The following is a 13945-nucleotide window of genomic DNA, read 5'->3' as shown; positions in this document are numbered from 1 at the left end:
ACTGCTGAGGAAATGTGCTTAGGAGCAGGCGGCAGACATAGTATGAAAACATCCTATGCATTTAGCACCAGGAATAGTGGAACTAGATCGCCTGTACTATTGGCATCAGTTGTGCCAGAGGTTGGTATTATAAAGAAGTAGAAATTAATGGTCAAGAATCGTGGTTGTAGTGAGGGAGAGAGTTTATACTGTATGCTTGCCATGGGGTAGCATGGGATAGATGATCATCATTGCCTTAGGGAACAGTGTAAAGTGTTACAATGGGGGAAGACAACAGCTGTGCTGTATGTTTGCATGATGACTAGTAGAGAGTCAGCTGGGTATTTCTTAGGTGGATTCCTAAGGACTGTTAATATATAGTTAAAACAGGAGAAGGTTCATGACCAATCTGTTTACATTGTAGGATCCTGCAGTGAGCTTTTCCTGTAAACAAGCTTTAATTCGAGTGCTTAGGCCAAGGAACAAGCGGAGGCATGTGACGCTGCCATCTTCTCCTCGCAGCAACACCCCCATGGGTACGCATAGCCTTCCTCTCTGTTTTTGACTAATCTGAACCACCTTATGCACAATAGTTCATATAAGATCATGTGATGTGAGCTCATCCTTAGCAAGGGGGGAATCCAGTCCTTTAAAAACAACCTGCAAACCTGATTTCTCAAATTGGTATCTTGTGTAACGCTACGTAATGTAATGCCGTGTAATGCCCCCACTTAATATATAGTTCCACACCGTTTATCTAGTCTAGACTGCGATAGTGCAGACTGTATCAACATTTCTGTCTGTACTTTCATGGGTTTAAAAGTTGGCCGTAAACTTTTGCTCCAGGCTAAAATTAGCCCATCAGGTCTCCATCCAAGAGAGAGATATTTTTAGAACTTAATGTCTGGTGGAAGGTGCCATAGTAGAGACAGAAGTATCTGATCTATGGCTAAATGGAGGACAATGCAAGTTTTCTTCCCACCATTGTACCTCTGCCCTATTTTGGAGTAGCCACAGCTATGTAAAGAGTGTATTATCTACCCATCCAGTTCTTGGTATGTATGTTGAGACTAGAACAATGACCACCCAGACAGCCAATTTATTTTATGTAGCCGGGGTGGGGAACCTTTTTTTCTATCAGGGGCCATTGACCCACATCAAAAATCAGTCTGGAGCCACACGCAGCTCCATGGGGCTAGGAGCAGAGGGTGCAGAGGCTCTGGTCTTCCCTAGGCTCTGGAGTGGGGCCAGAAATGGGTACAGGGCGTGGGAGGGGGCTTCAGGCTTGGGCTAAGGGGTTTGGGGTGCAGGAGGTGGTGCGACTCCGGCTGGGGGTGGGCTCTGGGGTGGGGACAGGATGGGATGGGGTGCAGGAGGGGGTTTGGTGGGAGCTTGGGTGCGGGAGGGAGCTCAGGGCTGGGACAGGGCGTTGGGGTGCAGGTGGGAGTGCAGGCTCCGGGAGGGAGCTTGGGTGTGGGAGGGGACTCAGGGGGTTGGGGTGCGGGCTCCGGGAGGGAGTTTGGGTGCGGGAGGGGGCTCCGGGCTGGGGTAGGGGGTTGAGGTGCAGGAGTGGGTGTGAGGTACAGGCTCTGGCTGGGAAGCGCTTACCTTGGGTGGCTCCCGGGTGGCGGGGCTAAGGCAGGCTCCCTGCCTGCCCTGGCTCCGTACTGCTCTGCTCCCCGAGGTGGCTGGCATGTCGGGCCCCTAGGTGGAGGGGCCAGGCGGCGCTGCCCCTGCCCACAGGCGCTGCCCCTGCAGTTCCCGTTGGCTGCGGTTCCAAGCCAATGGGAGCTGCGGTGCAGGTGCTGTGGGCGGGGGCAGCACTCGGAGTTTCCCTGATCGCCCCTCCGCCTAGGGGCCGCAGGGACATGCCAGCGAGCCAGCGCTTGCAGCTACAGCCCTGCGGAGGGATGCCAAGGCTCGGGATGTTTGGCCCATGGTGTGGAGACTTGCTGTGGGCCGGATGAAAAGAAGCCTCGGGCCAGAGGTTCCCCACCCCGATGTAGGCCAAGAAACAGTGATCAGAACAATTAGTCACTGCCAACCTGGATGGATTTGAACTTGGTGTAAGACTCTTCCCTCCTCCCCCCCCTTCCCAATTATCAGTCCCCTGGCCCATCCATGTGGGTTTCCTCTCCTGTATGCAAGAATAATATTTTCCCAAAATGTAGGCAAGTGGGGGTTGGCACAAGAGGGATTTTGGAAGTTCTCTCTTCTTCCCTCAGCTTTGTGTAGCTCATTTTTCAAAATCTGAAGTTTTCTTAGATGGATTCCTAAGGACTGTTAATATACAGTTAAAGCAGGAGAAGGTTAATGACCAACCTGTTTCCGTTGTAGGATCCTTCAGTGAGCTTTTCCTGTGAGCAATTTTTTTTCTTCTCTTCCACCCCAAAAGCACTGTATTGTGCTGATTGTCCTGGCTGAGGGAAAGCTGAACATGGCTTCCTCCAGGATTTGGCCAGGGAGTTGCCACAGAGCAACTTGAGTTGTTCCTTTTTATGATACCCTACACCTGCAAGGACTTAGCCTTTTCATTTTGAGGGTGAGACAAAACCTGAGTCTCTTTTACACCTGACTTTCCCAAGCCAGCCTGTTAGTCACTTTATAATTGAGTGACCTAGGAACAGTGGCATTGAGAGGTTGGGTTTTTTTTTTGTATTATAGAACTTTCCCCTCTTCTCCCTGTGTTCCTGGGGGTCCTCTGCATCCCTGAAGACGAATCTTTGCATTCCTTCACCTTGAGGCTTCATGTCATTGCCTCCCCTCGCAACCAAGAATGACTGTACGAAAGTCCCTATGGAGTCCTGTCAGTGCTGCTCCTTACCTAGAGGGTGTACAGCTTAGAAGCACTCAGGTGCTGAGCATTCTACCTCAGTTAGTCATCTCAGTCTTTCCCAGCCAGCAGAGCAAGAGAGTGGGAAAATACCCCGGGTCTCCCACATCGCAGTGCAGAACTCCGCCATTACAGACACCGCTGGTGTGTTGGTCAGCATTGGCCACTGCTCCACACGTTAGCATGGAGAGAAAGGGATGAGGAAAGGGTGTGTTTGTTAATGGTATTTTTGTGGCCCAGGAGATAAGGACGATGATGATGATGATGATGCAGAAGACAAAATGCAGAGCTCTGGGATAGCAAATGGCGAGCATATTCGAGAAGAGAGCCAGGAGCAAAGCGAGGTGGATCACGGGGACTTTGAGATGGTGGTGAGCCCAGAGTTCTTTTGTTTTGGAGTCTGTATTTTAAAAGCACTTAGGTTTAGTTTAATTGCTGTTGTTCAACCCTAAGCTCTCCATTGGATGGGGGTGATCTGGTAGAAGCTCTGTCTGTGTTTCTTCTCCTTAGTCTGAGTCAATGGTGCTGGAGACTTCTGAAAATGTGAATAATGGCAACCCTTCTCCTCTGGAGGCTCTCCTGGCTGGAGCAGAGGGATTCCCACCCATGCTGGACATTCCTCCAGATGCAGATGATGAAACAATGGTGGAACTAGCCATTGCCCTGAGTCTGCAACAAGACCAGCAAGGTAAGATGTGCATGTTATCTGAGACAGATTGGAATCCCAGTTTCAAAGGGCTTTAGGGATTTAGAAACCAGTCTTGCATTGAATTCCCTATTTGAGATGGGCACTTAATTCCCTAGAACCCTTTTGAAAAATCTCAGCCTACCTGACTTGTCTGAGGCTGCATAAGAAATTTGAGGCAAAGTTGGAACTGAATCAAGATTTCCTGACTCCCAGTCCAGTGCCTTAAAAACAAGATCATCCTTCCATTCCCAAATGACCATTGGGTACAGTGGATTGGAACTGGAGCAGATGAGATCTATTAAGCCATGAGAGGCAATACTGCTCTTAAGGGGTGGGGCAGATGTTGGTTATTTGTATTTTTAGCTTTTGTTCACATACCTTTCTATCATTGCCAAGTTGTCACAAAGAGCCTTTGTGGAGGAAGTGTTCTCTAAGGAGGGATTTGAATGAGCAATGGGTGGCCAAGTGGCGCAGGAGAAGAGGCAGACTGCATCAAGTATAAGAGCTGGCATGAAAAGAGATACTTAGATGACTGGGAAACAGTTGGCTGAGGGGCTTGTGCAGAACAGAGCCAGCAAGATGGAATCAGGACATGTGGGGATAAATGTAAATCAGCTTAAAGGGTGTCCATTGTGTGTTACCTTGAAGGTATTCAAAGCATAACGCTGAGTCATACTGAGAACTTGTCTACACAATGCCTTAGTCTGCACCAGCTGGCCCGTAAATTCAAATGAGCACCAGCGTGGCGTGCACTAACTGGCCCATGTGGACTCTATTCCCTAGTGCGTGTTCATCTTATGCTATTTCAGAACAGTATTACATTAACCTGCACTTGGGAACTTTCCGTGCACACCAGCAGGGTCCATGCAGTGCAGTTAGTGCATGTCATACTGGTACTCATAATTTACACCCCGACTTGTGTGGACTCAGGCACTGTGTAGACAGTTCAGGGATTTATTGACAGTCAGTGTTGTGTGTTCACCTCTCACAGGGAGCAGCAGCAGTGCACTTGGACTACAGAGCCTGGGACTGTCTGGCCAAGCCCCCAGTTCTTCATCTCTTGATGCTGGAACTCTCTCTGACACCACAGCATCAGGTAACTGTTCACAACAAGATATTAAATTCTCTGTGGGCATCTTGAATCCTATAGCTGTACTGCCTGCACTGCAGTACCTGCTGCAGGTCACTTAGTCATTTTGAATACAGTTTTGCCAAGCAGTCACCATCATTGGGTTCTTTGCTTTAAAAATGAACAATCAGCCCCAGAAATCTGGAGTTCAGGAGGAAACTTTTCCAGCAGCCTGCGTCCCAGGTTGCACAGCTAAAATGTAGATTGTCGGTGAAACCCAGGAGATCAATTACATTCAGGTAGCATTCTGCTTTAGAGCTCTTGTGAATTTTTCAGTTCTGGAAGAGCACCTCTGCTCAGTTCGGATATTTATACTTAAAAGGTATAATGGCAGGTCTGATATGGCACATCAGCAGCTCAAATTATTAGGCTTTCCAGATTTTTTTTTTTTTTTTTTTTAATTAGGAATAGTGAACACAGTATATTTCTTTAACCCTTTTTGGTCTGTCTCCAACCACAGGGCAACCCTTTTTAAGAACCTGTTCTCCATTGTTTGTGAACAAAAGCTCATGCACACCATTTTTTGAGCACTACCACTTGTTCTAACAGATGATAGTTGACACTATTCGTTAAGCATGCAATTAATCCTCACTTATGCATGCAGATATTGGATTTAAAGCAATGCCCAAAAAGAGGGATGACTGTACAGTGATGGAGGCTCGTTTGTGGCCCCTGGAGAAAATTTGGCCCACGGTTTCTAACCCAAGAAGCAGAGCAGAATTTGCTTCTAAGCTCAAGTATCGAGAGCACTACTATTATAGTTTGTTTCAGATGTGTTTGATAGTGTGTCATGTTCCTCCTCTGTTCTGAAGGTTTTAATCTGAGTGTAATTATACCAAGAGATTCTTCCTTCGTACAGTAGAGCTGCTGAAGTAACTTTCGTTTAATAAGCAACCGAATGTAACTCTTCCCAGTGCTTGATAATCCCTTGAATTGGTGGGGACGTTTTCTTTTCTGTAGCTAGACCCCCCCAGACTTCTCATGACACCTGTCTAGTCAGAGCTGTCCAGCAGACCCGAGAAGTAGTGAGGGACATTTCCATATCCTCTTGATTAGTTGATGAAAATAGACACAGAAACCTTGAGGAGTCACTCTTGGCTTTTCTCTAGAGCATGCTCTTTTAGAGTTGAATAAAGACGGTGTTTTTACTTGTAACAGCTCTCGTTACTCTCTTAGCTCCAGCATCTGACGATGAAGGCAGCACAGCAGCTACAGATGGCTCTACTCTTCGGACTTCACCAGCTGACCATGGCGGCAGTGTGGGCTCTGAGAGCGGTGGCAGTGCAGTGGATTCAGTGGCTGGCGAGCACAGTGGTAATAACACATAGTGACTTATTTGCACAGTGCCTTCATGTTTGGGGCACTATTTAGATGATTGCACCATGGTTATTTTATAACGGTGTCTGAGAGAGACAAGAATATTGTTTGACAAAAAGGAGCAATTCTTTAGTGCATGGTAAGGGTATATGGACTATCATAACGTTCATCTCAAAGTGCTTTACAAACTCCATATGCAGGATTCATTTCATAAGTTTCCTGTATTGGCTCCATTTCATTTAAGCTCTTGCTTTGGGTGAAACGTATATAATAAAAATTGGCCATTCACACACCACTGCTATGCGATGTTAAAATAATTTGTACAGAAATAAAGCTCCTCTGGTCTTTGGATTCAGGAAGGGGGAATGGTGTCTGTGGGTATCTTCAAAGAACAATTATCCCAAATGGTCATTCAGCTTTGCAGTTTGCTATGAGGCATAGTGGAGATCGTGTGCAGTTGTGCTCATGTCATCTTTCCTTCTTCAGTGTCTGGCCGCAGCAGCGCGTATGGTGACACTGCAGCTGAGGGCCATCCAGCTGGGCCAGGCAGTGTCAGCTCAAGCACCGGTGCCATAAGTACCACCACAGGGCAGCAGGAAGGGGATGGTTCAGAAGGAGAAGGCGAAGGGGAAGCTGAAGGAGATGTCCACACCAGCAATAGGTATGGAGCTTTATTTTCCCATGAAGAAATAGATCAGAGGGGACCCACTCATGTGCCGTTGATGTTACGTTTTCATGGCGGGGAAATGGACCTAGGAGATACTATAAATCCATAGAGAATAATGAACAGCTGTGATAGAGATCAAAGGCCAAAAGTCCACCTCACTGGTCTCCAAAATTATTGTGCATAGAGCAAGCCACTGTTTGCATCCATGCATCTGTCATTCTGGCTAGTCACTTGTGTGTCCCATGAGACTTTGTCTGTGGAGTTATACTTGCAGGGATGAACAATCTGAATGGTAGACGAATACATCTAGCGAGCCACTCACTGAAACTTAAATCTTGGGTAACATCTGACATTCAGTGGGGAAACATAATGTAGGCTGCCCAGGATAGTGTCTGTCAAGCATGCTCTATAGTCTTTTTAAAACAAAAAAACGCAGTCTGCAACTATCTCACTGCAGTTTCTCATTGCCTTTCCCCTTCTTCTTTGACCTGGCAACAGATGATCAGTCAGTTTCCCAGGGGTGCCTTCTGCAGATTGGAATAGACTTGTGACACATGTCCCTGGTCAGTTTCATTCTGCAGGTAATTGTGCTGCGAAAAGCACTCTAAAGCAGAGTACTAATTGAATTCTTCCTCTGATGCCAGAGTTGCTTTTGCTTTTGACATTACTTGCCTGTAAAAGGCATCTCTGGCACCTGTGATTTTACCTTTCTAATTTGGTCAGCTCAGACTTGTCAGGAAGTGAATTTTTGCTGACGTATCAGGGTGTCCCATTTGTAATGCTTTTGGGTTTCACTTTTATTACAGGATGTCTTAAACTTAATTGCTTCATGTCTGATTCTTGATATCTAACTTTCTAGACTGCACATGGTCCGTTTGATGCTTTTGGAGAGGCTGTTGCAGACCTTACCCCAGCTGCGTAATGTTGGAGGAGTCCGTGCCATTCCTTACATGCAGGTAGCTTACTGAGGAAAGATCAAGAGACCCTGTTGTTTGGTGGTTAACAAATATCTGACAATTTTTTCAACAAAATTCTGTGTGTATATTTTCCATCTTCCTCACCCCACCAATCAAATCATATTACAAGACCTTTCTAGTTAGGTCTTGCAGACCATTTGTTATACTGTTGTCTCATAGGCGGTGATCTGTCCCCATGAGTTTCTTCTAGATTTATACTCTACAGATTGCTACTCCCCTTTACCATTCCTTTTCGCTTACCAATATGTCTAAAACCTTCTCAAGCATCCTCAGTTACTTAGGAAGACATGGTCTTTGCTGACCATACCAAATGATGTTAATCAGATGTGATGGTATAAGCATGATTCATGGAAGAGAGAGTATACGAGTCTGGGATTCCGCTGTGGGGTGTTTTATGGAGGTAATCCATCTCTCTCAGAGTCATCATGGAGCCTGACTTCACTGCCTCTCTAATTTCTGTGTTTCCAGGTTATTCTGATGCTCACAACAGACCTAGATGGCGAAGATGAGAAGGACAAGGGTGCTCTAGATAACCTTCTGTCCCAACTCATCGCAGAACTGGGCATGGATAAGAAGGTATGGTGGTGTGAGCAAACATTTGGTCCCTTCCTATGAAGGGGCATTTGAGGCAGAGGAGTTGTCCAGGGAGCAGTGGGTTTGTTTTAAATAGCCTTGTTCAGACATTTTATTTCACTTGCTTTACTTCGTGAGGAGGAAAATGTTACTGGAGTATAACACTCCGCTGGTAGGGCTGGTATCAGTAAGTCAGCATGAATTGTAGTTACAAATTGTTACCTTTTTATTCAAACTCTTAGACCTGGCTTTGGCAGTGATCTTGAACATCAAGTTTATTCAGTATAGCTGTATACTTTGGGGTTTGTGCTACCATCAGCACCAGGGTGATTTACACTAACATTCATTGTTGTCAGGTCATCATTTATAAACAGGTTCCCAGGATCTTAGAGTTGGAACAATAGCTGTGTAAAGTGACTGCTCTCTCTCTCTCTCCCTCCCTCCCTCCAGGATGTGTCTAAGAAGAACGAACGTTCTGCCCTGAATGAAGTGCACTTGGTGGTAATGAGGCTGCTTAGTGTGTTCATGTCCAGGACCAAGTCAGGTTCCAAATCTTCCATTTGCGAGGTACAGTCTGGCACCTTTAAACTTTCTTTGCAAGGGGGCTATGCCTTCAGGAGTTCCCATCCTTCACCAGGCGAAGAGTGGCTGGGGGGGTCTCTCTGGAATGGATATTCTGGAACGAAGGATGACTGGATGTGCTTTGGTGCATCCTTGTGGGGAGTGTACAATGTTGCTGCAACTTGGCTATCCCTGGAAAAAGACCCCTGCTGGAATTAAAGAGGGGAAACCAACAGGACAGTGAGACTGGATAAGTCTGTTCCAGTGGCAGTTACTGAGTTAGATTCCATTGTTGATTTGGAGTAAAGGCAGCAGATAACTGTATTTCTTAAACTGGCCTAGCAAGGTTTACTTAAACCACCTTGGCACTGAAGGAGTTAAAGGGGATTTGTAATGTGATTATTGGAAAGCAATATGCTGCTGTGTCAACGTAAAAGTCGCTAAGAGGATTCCTTAGATATTTGTTGCTAAAAGGTACAGTAATAAGGCATAAAAACAGTATGTGTGGTGGGAAGGAGATTAATAAAGAAGCATAGAGGTTAAAAATTTAGTCTGAACTGCATCAAATTTTAATGAGCTTATGAGCTGTGGGGTTTGTTTGGATTTACAGGGCTGCTTTAATAGTTTTATTTACAGTAGCTTTTTCTGTAGCCTTTGTTATTCACTTGAGCTTCCCACAGAAATCAAAGCTCATCGTTGTGCAGAATGCAGGTGGAATAAGACCTGGGTGGGGCAGAGCCTTTGAGCGGCATCTGCAGCAGTGACTCTTTCTTTAGCGGCGCTCACCCCCAGCTGGCCAAATCCCAGATAAACAAATAGAAATCCCAATGTGAAAAAAAACAACTAGTCTTCTAATCCACAGCTCAGTGGCCTCTGGCACATGTGTCGAGGGGAGATTAGACTTAGGCGGAGATTGTGTTTGTTTTTCTTTACTAAGCGCTTGTTCAAAAGAGTCTCTGTAAATATTTCAGTTGATTTTTTTTTTTTTTTTTTAAAGAAACTCAAACCCCAAACATGAAACTGCCTGTAAAGTTTCAGCAAAATCTGCCCTCTTTCCCCTAATGTCTGCAAATGGCTCTTTGGTGCTAGTGACTTAGTCTGCTTTACTGAAACAGCTGCTGCTTAGGAGTGGAGTAACCGTTTTATTCCCCTGTCAGTCCTCTTCCCTCATTTCTAGCGCCACTGCTGCGGCATTGCTGAGCTCTGGCGCAGTTGATTACTGTCTGCACGTTCTGAAGTCTCTGCTGGAATACTGGAAAAGCCAGCAGAATGATGAGGAGCCCGTAGCCACCAGCCAGCTGCTGAAACCCCACACTACCTCTTCACCACCTGACATGGGCCCCTTCTTTCTCCGGCAATACGTGAAGGTGAGTTCCGCACCATGCCACCATCATAACCTGTATCAGCATCCAACCACAGGCATAGAGCTCTTCCTTGCCAAACTGCTGTAGGATTATCTAGTATCTGGCCTGCTGTTGTCTCTCTCTTCATCGATTCAGAATTTGTCCTCCTGCGTTCTAGAGTCCTTACTTACATCTGGGGCTGCTTGATGCTCTCTAACACTAGAGCCATGTTTGTTGCATTTTTGTGCCATGCAATTCTTGAGCTGCTGTCATTGTCTCTTTTTTAAACAATCTTTCTGAAGGGATGCTACTCTGGGGGGGGGAGGGGGGTGAATTCTTTTGCTTGGCAGGCAAAGATCCACAAACCACTGCTGTTTACCATGGCAAGGATGCCTTGCAGTTTGCACAATTGCCGTCATGATTTACAAGCTAAATCCTAGGCTTGTTTAACCACCATGGTGTCTTTATTGTAAACTTCCATTGGCGTCAAGGCTTTGATTTATGCATCGGTGCAGTACAACGGAAGCCTAATTAAACGATAGAGTGCTTTCTAGTTTGAAGGACAGAACATTAAAATTCTTAAGGGCAGGGAGACGGGTTGCACCATAACCACTGCATTTTATTACATTCACCATAGGGGCGTGCTGGTTTTGTGTTCATCTGCCAATCAAGGGTTTTCATTTTAGCTGTAAAGGTGCAATTGAGAATAAATGGAAGAGCAATTTACCATGCTTGGAAGATGGGAGTATTCTGTGCTCACGCTCCATATCCTTAGCTAACCCACTGAGTTTCTCCGCTTCAGGGTCATGCAGCAGATGTTTTTGAGGCCTATACTCAGCTTCTGACAGAGATGGTGCTGCGCTTACCTTATCAAATCAAGAAAATTGCAGACACAAATTCCCGGATCCCGACACCCATCTTCGATCATTCCTGGTTCTACTTCCTGTCTGAGGTAGGTGAAGAACATATGGTGCTCCTGGAAGTGGACTGTAGGATTTATGGGTGGTAAAAAAAGGGAGTAAATAATGGTATCCTCCCTGGGAGAGCCCTAACTTTGGTGTGACTGATCTGAGATCCTTCTCCCGCTCCCCCATGTAAGGGGGCTAGCTCCTCAATACTGTGTATGTCTATACCGAACAAGCATCTGTGGGAGCGCGTGCTCCACGGATAGCGTTGCCGTTACTATCCGAAGTTCAACGCTGTTTGCTGGTCTAGAACCAAGAGCCTTCTGCTAGATGGTGGTCGAGTGTGAAAATGTGTTGCTAGTGCTTCACTGATGTTCTTTAGAACAAATTATGGGTCTGGGGTGTGCGTTTATTTCAACTGCCAGCTTAGATTTGTGGGGGGAACCCACAAACACACACCTATTTCCCTAGGCAGCCACACATCCTCCTACATCTGTCATAACTTATAGTGCAGCTGTTAATTCAGAGGAAGGATTCCTTCAGTAAGGCTTGTTCTGGCCTTTAACCTGAGCTCATAGGTAGCTTGGATAACTATGCCATGGAATGAGCCTGCAGGATATCATTTCATAACCACTAGCTCCAGTACTGCATGGCATTGCTATGCAACTTCTCTTCTGCCCAAGACTTGTTGTGTTGATGGTCCCAGGACCTTCAAACTGAGAAGCTGCTAAATGCATTTCCGTTTCCTCTTTACCTGTGGAAATAGTATTCATGTTAGCTTGACCCACCTTGAGGTCTTGTGATTGCTGTGATGACGTAGGTCAAGTATTGATTTCACAGCATTCATGTTGAATGCTTTGTCTAGTACCTGATGATCCAGCAGACTCCGTTTGTACGCCGCCAAGTCCGCAAACTCCTGCTCTTCATCTGTGGATCAAAGGAGAAGTACCGCCAGCTCCGAGACCTCCACACTTTGGATTCTCATGTTCGTGGTATCAAAAAACTCCTGGAAGAACAAGGGATTTATCTGCGGGCAAGCGTGGTCACCGCAAGTTCAGGCTCTGCCCTACAGTATGATACACTGATCAGTCTGGTAAGGAGAATTGTGTTTCAGTGGATGAAACATATGTGCATATAGTGAGAGAGGCATGTTGCGTTTAAAAAAGGTGACATCAGCAGAAGAGCGGACTTGCTGCTTAATCCCATGCTACTCTCCATTTCAGATGGAACACTTGAAGGCTTGTGCAGAGATCGCCACGCAGCGAACAGTGAACTGGCAGAAATTCTGCATTAAAGATGACTGTGAGTTTTCTCCCTGACAGTATTTTAGAGAACAGCGGCAGTTCGTAGCATGCTTAGATTTGATCCAGGGTTTCCTAGCTGTTTGCCGAAAGAGAGTGTCTGTTTTGACATTCAGCACAGGAGAACTGGAAGGGATAAAGAAGAGCTTGGAGTTGCCCAGGATTTGTTTCTAACGCTAATTATCAGTGTGTATTGGTAGCTTCTGTTCTGTGGCTAGAGAAAGTAAAAAGAAATGAAGTAGACAATGTGCTCTAGTGGAAGAGCACTGGACTGGGGAATGAGAGACATGGCAGTGGCATTGCCATTGACCTGCTCTGTAGTCTAGGGCAAATGTCCCATTTATCCTAACTCTGTGTATCCAGACAAATCCCATTCCCCTCGCTCTAGTCAGGTAAATAGGGTTCTTCTGTCTTTCAGAATAACCTGTTGGGTAGATCCCTGTGCGGATACAAGAATGTGTATCCGCATCCGATCCACAAAAATTATCTGCAGATATCCGCAGTTGCAGATATCCACATCCGCAGTTGCGGATTTCCACAGATATCCACAGTTTTGCAGGGCTCTACGCTGGGGCGTGGCTGAGGCTCCAAGGCACACCCCCATCTCCCACTGGAGCCCAGTCGGGGAGAGCCTTGCGGGCAGTTGTGGGGAGTTGCAGACTCCACCTGCTCTTGGCCCGGCGGGGAACCTGGGGGGTGGGGACATGGTCAGGAGCTGCTCAGCCCCCTCCCCCCCACACACACACTGTGGGCAGATGGAAGGTTCACCGTGGCTCCCCAGCTGGGCTCCACGCTGGCCAGGGTTGGGGGGGAGTGGGGGTGTGTGTGTGACACCTATGGAGCTGCCCAGGGGCTGCTTGGGCTCCCCACCCAGGGCAGGTGGAGGGTCCACCATGGCTCCCCACAGCTGCCTGCCCGGCTCTTACTGTGGCTGGGCTGTGGCTCCAAGAGCCCAACTGTGGGGAGCCTGGGTCCCTCCACTTGCCCTCGGCAGGGGGCCCGAGCAGCCTCCCGCCCATGTCCCTGGCCCCCAGACTCCCTGCCCTCCAGGCCCCCCGGCCAGGGCAGGTGCGGGACCCAGGTGCCCCACAGCTGCCAGCATGATAAGAGCCAGGCGGGGGGCCGCGCCGGACCCTCCACCTGCCTTGTGAGAGGGCCTGAGCAGCCCCCGCCCAGTGTCCCTTTTGCTTAGGCTGCCCCCGCAGTGTCCTTGCCCCCCAGGGCAGATGGAGTGTCCGCTCCACATTCCTCACAGCTGCCCTCCTGGCTCTTACAGTCAGAGCCCTTGCATCTGCGCTATCTGCAAAAATGGTCTGTGGATATAAAGCGGATACCCACAGATTTGCAGGGCTCTACTTTTGGGGTGGTTTTAACTTTATTTTATTCCGAATTAAACTTTTTCCTCTCCTTCCTCCGCAGCTGTTCTCTATTTTCTCCTGCAAGTCAGTTTTCTGGTAGATGAGGGAGTCTCGCCAGTTCTTCTGCAGCTTCTGTCCTGTGCTTTGTGCGGCAGTAAAGTGCTGTCTGTGACTTCATCCTCTGGATCATCTAGCACCTCTTCTACATCAGCTCCAGCAGGCACTGGGCAGCCAGCAACGCAGAGCAAATCCTCCACCAAAAAGAGCAAGAAGGAAGAAAAGGAAAAAGAGCGAGAAGGTGTGCTGCAAGCTGT

The 13945-nt window shown here is 47.3% G+C and overlaps 1 protein-coding gene across 5 annotated transcripts in view; it reads left to right on the top strand.

The window, feature by feature from the left end:
- UBR4 (ubiquitin protein ligase E3 component n-recognin 4) overlaps positions 1-13945 on the top strand; it is a 114864-nt gene that overhangs the window by 56608 nt on the left and 44311 nt on the right. For 2 of the 5 annotated variants that reach the window (XM_037881067.2, XM_037881064.2), the window contains 14 exons: positions 404-515; positions 3053-3183; positions 3323-3500; positions 4492-4596; positions 5806-5943; positions 6433-6607; positions 7473-7569; positions 8059-8166; positions 8614-8730; positions 9882-10091; positions 10870-11019; positions 11838-12065; positions 12196-12274; positions 13693-13929. In XM_037881067.2, coding sequence (XP_037736995.1) covers positions 404-515; positions 3053-3183; positions 3323-3500; positions 4492-4596; positions 5806-5943; positions 6433-6607; positions 7473-7569; positions 8059-8166; positions 8614-8730; positions 9882-10091; positions 10870-11019; positions 11838-12065; positions 12196-12274; positions 13693-13929 — 2065 coding nt within the window. The remainder of the gene's footprint in view (positions 1-403; positions 516-3052; positions 3184-3322; positions 3501-4491; positions 4597-5805; positions 5944-6432; positions 6608-7472; positions 7570-8058; positions 8167-8613; positions 8731-9881; positions 10092-10869; positions 11020-11837; positions 12066-12195; positions 12275-13692; positions 13930-13945) is intronic. The other 3 variants (XM_043531898.1, XM_037881065.2, XM_037881066.2) reach the window with 3 other exon arrangements.

This window comes from Chelonia mydas, chromosome 18 (genome assembly GCF_015237465.2).
Source record: "Chelonia mydas isolate rCheMyd1 chromosome 18, rCheMyd1.pri.v2, whole genome shotgun sequence".
NCBI classification, from domain to species: Eukaryota; Metazoa; Chordata; order Testudines; family Cheloniidae; genus Chelonia; species Chelonia mydas.
This window is presented reverse-complemented; position numbering and strand designations above follow the sequence as displayed.